Raw genomic sequence first — 6429 nt, forward strand, 5'->3', positions numbered from 1 at the left:
ACAGCCGGATGACGTCGAGGTACCGCGAGAGCGATTCGCGAAATCATACGGAAGAGTTTGCTTTTAAATCGCTCTCGCGGACCTTTGATGTCGTCCGGCTGTCGGTTCTTGCAGCGCCGCATGAAGTCGAACAAGGCTATTATTTAAATGAGATTCTTTATTATTTCCATATTTGCAAGAAAATTGAGTATTGCATTCAGTAATATTTAAGAGCTTTATAAATGTAAACCACTATTGTGACTTAATTTGGATTAAATGGTTAATATCTGGCTTTGGCCCGTTTTTGAGTGGTTGACGTCATCGCCAGCGTGATGTAAACAAGGGAGGGAATCTGCGAGTGAGGAAGAGCTCCTTGTTGGCACTTTGACATTTGTATTCTGTCACTTTGTAAGTTGTTATTTAGGCGAAATAGTTGATTACACACAAATGTCGTTATCCTGACCCGGTTGTTGTAACCGTATAATTGTCAGTATGGATCCCCGACACAGACAGATTCTTCAGCAACACCGGGTGGATTTAGTCTCAGGACTGAATACGGCAGATCTATGCGATGGCCTTTTGTCAAAGGGGATCTTTACACAAGACATGATCGAGGAAATACAGGTGAAAAGTTTAATGTAATGGATTGCGAATTATAATGGATGTTTGACTCAAACTAAAATAGAATTCTTGTAGTAAGAAACGCATTAAGGACATATTGTACCCCTTTGATCTTATCACGTAAAATAAACTACCTAGTACTGTTTTGTGCTTAAATATGTGCATAACAATTAGTTTAGTTCCCACCTGTATGTTCAGAAAAACTATTTGGGTTGTTAAAGTCTGTAAATTTGAAATATTTATTTTAACAGAGCAAAACAACCAACCGCGATAAAGCCAGGAAACTGCTAATAGACTTGGAGACCAGAGGGAGTAGGGCTTTCCAAGCTTTCCTGGAGTCCCTACGCGAGACTGAACAACATCATTTCGCAGAGCTCCTGGAGGGAGGACCTGGTGCTCACCAGTCTCTCCCAACACCTGTACAGCCTTCAGTGATTCCTCTACCAGTCAGTACGTGTCTTATTACATCAAAAACACAGGATATAAAGTTCCCATACATTTATACTTCTGCACTTGGTAGGTGCATTTATTTAAAGCAACCCCCATGATCCTTTAAGAATCTGTAAACATATATATATATATATATATATATATATATATATATATATATATATATATATATATATATATATATATATATATATATATATATATATATATATATATATATATATATATATATATATATATATATATTCTTAATGTCTTATCTGATCATGTGATTCATCACAGAGCATCCCAAACCTACTGACAATCCAGACAGACCCGATGTACCTCCTCTAATGCCTCCTCTAAAACCCCTGAGACCACCAGACAGCTTGCCTTTGCTTAAACCTATTAGTCCACGTAAGTCACCATCATGTACAGTTTGTTATTTGTACAGTTTCAGTTCTTCTTACTACATTTTCATCTGTTGAAGATAGAAGTAATGTATTCGTTTACAGGATTTATTTGCGTAGCCATGCTTGAACAATCTTTGTTTTTTTCACAGCTTCTGAAACACAGAAACTAACCAAACAGAGACATGATAGTATACAGGTACCTGTAAATGTTCTCCCCATTTTTTTAACCCTTTAACTGTCAACCCCCCCCCCCCCCTTTGAGGGGGGGGCGGTAAATGTGATATGCACCTTTAAATGACTATAACTCTGCCATTATTTGGTCTAGAAGCAAAATGGTCTTGTTTAAAGAAGACATTTTAAAGTTTAAAGTTCGTAATTTAAATTTAATTAAAAAATAGTTATACCAGTTTAAATTTATTTGAAATAATAAAAATAATTCCATAAAGTATACACTCCCTAATCAAATGTATATAAAATTTAAATGTTTTACTCCCAAAACACCATAACAATAAAGACCAAATTTCAAGTTAAAATCATAAAAAAAACCAACAAAAGCCACTAGGTGTCAACGGTTAGCTCCATTATCTTGTCACAAATTAATAAATTACTGTCTCTGCATTGTTTTTAATGGTATAAAAGGGGGTAGGTGTTAATAAGCTTAAGCTTCTACCTACCCCTTTTGAGCATCATTTCTATTTTTTTTCTCTCCTTTTTGTCTTTCTTTTTTTCCTTACTTGTATTGTAATAAAATTTGTTATTATGATGATTTTATGTATTAGATGCTCAAATAAAACTAAATGATGATGATGATGAATGCAAAAAGGTTTTGAAATATGAAAACTACATTCTTAGAGCTTTCCAACGACATATAGGTTGTCAAAATTTTTGAAGATTCATAGATTTATTTGAAGAATATTAGAATTATGAATATATACAAATTCATATGTACTCCTGCGGGGTCAGTGACAATTAACAAAATGACTGTCACTGTACAATTTCTATCATCAAATGGCCTTGAAATATGAAAACCACATTCCTAGAGCTTTCCAACAATATATAGTTTGTCAAGGTTATTTCATGTTTATAGGATATTTACAAATAAATATGTTTTAATATGTAAAAGCATATCTAAAGCATGCCCTTCACAACTGTTTTGAAGACTTACAAGATGGATGCCCGGCCGTGTGGGATCTGCTTGATTATAAACAACATGGAGTTTGAACCGGCCTCTGGTCTGAAATATCGTAAGGGGTCTGACATAGACTCCGACAAGCTGGAGAGAAGATTTAAAGCTCTCAACTTTGAGGTTTTAGTAAAAAGGAACTTAAAACACAAAGTAAGCTTAGTGTTTCCTCTTCTTCTTACTGTAAGCACAGCTGTTTGAGAAATGTCAGTCATACAAACATTAATGAATCGTTTAATGAATACTGTTGATGTTACATAAATGTAAAGAAATAAACATTTTCCTCTCCTCTATAGCACATAAGGCGTGAACTGGATTCTTTAGCGAAGAAGGACCATTCGGCATATGACTGCTGTGTTGTGATTATTCTTTCTCATGGCACTGAGGTAAAAATTACAAAAGCATTTTTTTAAAGAGTGTATTTTCATTTTTTTATTTGGTTTTTGTTTTGTTTGCATCTATGAAAACTATCAGCTCAAGATCCTATTAGTAACTTGACCAATTTGATTTGCTTCCTCATTTTGTAGTGCTGTACAGAATGCTATCATATATCATAATTTATTACTATTATAGTGTTTATATTTGTTTGCTACTGTGTAGGCAAGCCATAATCGTTTCCCCGGGGCAGTCCATGGTGTGGACGGACCATCCGTCCCAGTTCAGATAATCACAAACTTCCTTAATGGGCAGAACTGTCCTTCTCTTCAGGGCAAGCCTAAGCTTTTCTTCATCCAGGCCTGTGGAGGAGGTATGCACCTAAGATAAATGCTGGTTAGATCTAATTAAATATTTCATTACTAAAGGAATAACTCACAGAAAAGTCTGACATAATAATCTATAGATTAGGATAATCTATAGCCGGATTTTTGAAACCTTGCGTACATTGTACATGTAGGTTGCGTATGCGCTTACAGGAGATTGTAGTATATAGCCCAGGAGATGCCATGCGGATACGTCGAACATCTATGTACACGTACGAGTCAAATAATCTATACTTTCCGAGGCTATACGTTCGAAAAAGCAGACTATACTCCGCAGGTGTCTCAAAAACTGGTGGCAAAATCCAACCATTTGGTCCCAGTCTAGAGCCCTTGGTGCCCCCCATTGGCTGGTGCAACACCAATCCTGTCTATGGATAAATATGGGTTTAAGAACTGAAACTTTGTAGACTGAAAGTAACCTTGTATAGCACTTCTCATGTTATTGCCCTCTTGAATCACTTGATTGTGTTGTAATTCACTTTTGGATAAAAGCATCTGCTAAATGCCTAAATGTAAATCTATCTGTGCCCATACAGATAATAAGGACACAGGCTTTGAGGTTTCACCAGATGAGGTGCAGCCCTCTATGGGTGGAGCAGATGATCAGACGGATGCTATTCCCATGTCCTCCAGCAGTGACTCTCTTAGCACGTCTGATGAAGTTGATGCTCGGCCAACTTTGCCCACACCTAGTGACATCCTGGTGTCCTACTCAACTTTTCCAGGTCTTTTTCTCTAAAACATATTTAAGAAAATATTTTAATCAATTTAATTTGATTTATATAGTGCTTTTCACAATTGTTTAATTGTTCCGAAGCAGCTTTACATGAATCAAATCGGCAACCTTGGGGTTACAAGCCCGACTCACTAACCATTAGGCCACGACTGCCCCCATAATAATAATGGTTTGTGCTACTGTATTTTTTTCATAATAGTAAATGTATGATCTAAATAAAATATGTTTGCAGGCTACGTCTCATGGAGAGACCCGCAGGCCGGATCCTGGTATGTGGAGAATCTCGATCGTGTTCTTGAGCAGAACGCTGACATGGATGATCTGGTGACCATGCTTGTGATGGTGAGATTTTCTCTAAGCTTTTACTGTGCGTTCACACCAGACGTGGAAGAGGCGGATGGTGGGAACGCTACATTAGACTTATCATAAAGAAATCCTTGAAACAAATTGAATGCAACAAAATTTATATGAATAGTGTGTTAAAATATGAATAAATAAAAGGTTTTGCTAAAAACAAACAAAATGCTTGTGATGGTAAATGGTGCCGTCTCCCAAATTTCTGCCAAAGGCATTTATAAACAAATGCCTGGATCTTTCAACTTCCTCCGAAAACGTCTCTACTTTCAAACGCCAAAGTCATGATCACTTGAAGATCTGAAATGTCTCTGTATAATGTCATTGAAACACTGCCACAAGGTTTTAGCAAAAAAAAATCACTTGGCATTTTTACATCATAAATTAAATCATGTCAAAATATTTCATTGAGGTGATTTTTTTCATATGTGTTTTACTCTCTTCTCAAGTAACTGTAATATAGTGTTTTTATTCTTCACACTCTTACTTTTATCCATTCCGTTGCATAAAATATAAATTTTTACTCCACTTCATTTCATAAATACAAGGTGTTGTTTTACCCTCAATACTTGAGTACAATAAAATGTAGTACTTTCTTATTAATACTTTAGTAAAATTTTTAGTTCCTATTTATTCACAAGAAAGTAACGAGATATTCGATTTTTAATGAAATTAGGTATTAAATCAAATTTAATATGAAATGTAGTGGATTCAAAAGTATGAGAATGTAGTAAAGTAAAAGAAAAACTGTGGTAAATGTAGGGCAGTCAAAAGATTAAAATATATATATATATATATATATATATATATATATATATATATCACACACATTCATGTATTTAAGAGAAAGAAAAAAAATATATATAGTTAGATTTTTATATAATTTATATAATATATGTGCATTTAAAAAAAATATACATAACATTTTCTCAAATTCATGTGTGTACACTTACATAAAGGATTATTAGGAACACCTGTTCAATTTCTCATTAATGCAATTATCTTATCAACCAATCACATGGCAGATGCTTCAATGCATTAAGGAGTGTGGTCCTGGTCAAGACAATCTCCTGAACTCCAAACTGAATGTCAGAATTGGAAGAAATAATGATTAAAACAATTTTGAGCATGGCATGGTTGTTGCTGCCAGACGGGCCGGTCTGAGTATTTCATAATCTGCTCGGTTACTGGGATTTTCATGCATAACCATTTCTAGGGTTTACAAAGAATGGCGTGAAAAGGGAAAAACATCCAGTTTGCTGCAGTCCTGTGTGCAAAAATACCTTGTTGATGCTAGAGGTCAGAGGAGAATGGGCTGACTGATTCAAGCTGATAGAAGAGCAACTTTGACAGAAATAACCACTCGTTACAACCGAGGTATGCAGCAAAGCATTTGTGAAGCCACAACACGCACAAGCTTGAGGCGGATGGGCTACAACAGCAGAAGATCCCACCGGGTACCACTCGTCTCCACTACAAATAGGAAAAAGAGGCTACAATTTGCACGAGCCCACCAAAATTGGGCAGTTGAGACTGGAAAAATGTTGCCTGGTCTGATGAGTCTCGATTTCTGTTGAGACATTCAGATGGTAGAGTCAGAATTTGGCGTAAACCGATTGAGAACATGGATCCATCATGCCTTGTTACCACTGTGCAGGCTGCTGGTGGTGGCGGTGTAATGGTGTGGGGGATGTTTTCTTGGCACACTTTAGGCCCCTTAGTGCCAATTGGGCATTGTTTAAATGCCACAGCCTACCTAAGCATTGTTTCTGACCGTGTCCATCACTTTATGACCACCATGTACCCATTCCAGCAGGATAATGCAACATGTCACAAAGCTCGAATCATTTCAAAATGGTTTCTTGAACATGACAATGAGTTCACTGTACTAAAATGGCTACTACTTTTACACCACTGGATTTTAAAAATTACAAGCGATCAAAGGTTCACAGA

The 6429-nt window shown here is 36.1% G+C and overlaps 1 protein-coding gene across 3 annotated transcripts; it reads left to right on the forward strand.

Moving 5' to 3' along the window:
* The first annotated feature begins 236 nt into the window (after positions 1-236).
* casp9 (caspase 9, apoptosis-related cysteine peptidase) lies at positions 237-4876 on the forward strand. Of its 3 annotated transcripts, XM_073875283.1 has the most exons (11): positions 237-387; positions 471-603; positions 852-1050; positions 1333-1446; positions 1592-1638; positions 2602-2778; positions 2922-3011; positions 3226-3373; positions 3923-4111; positions 4355-4452; positions 4645-4876. In XM_073875283.1, exons 2-11 carry the CDS (start codon positions 472-474, stop codon positions 4762-4764), a joined length of 1314 nt encoding a protein of 437 aa, XP_073731384.1. In that variant the 5' UTR covers positions 237-387; position 471; the 3' UTR covers positions 4765-4876. The 3 variants fall into 3 exon arrangements, with proteins under 3 accessions (XP_073731384.1, XP_073731385.1, XP_073731383.1); XM_073875282.1 differs by having other exon boundaries at positions 301-603; XM_073875284.1 differs by lacking the exons at positions 2602-2778; positions 2922-3011 and having other exon boundaries at positions 300-603.
* The last annotated feature ends 1553 nt before the right edge of the window (positions 4877-6429 follow it).

The sequence above is a fragment of the Misgurnus anguillicaudatus genome, chromosome 13 (genome assembly GCF_027580225.2).
Source record: "Misgurnus anguillicaudatus chromosome 13, ASM2758022v2, whole genome shotgun sequence".
In the NCBI taxonomy this organism is placed as follows: domain Eukaryota; kingdom Metazoa; phylum Chordata; class Actinopteri; order Cypriniformes; family Cobitidae; genus Misgurnus; species Misgurnus anguillicaudatus.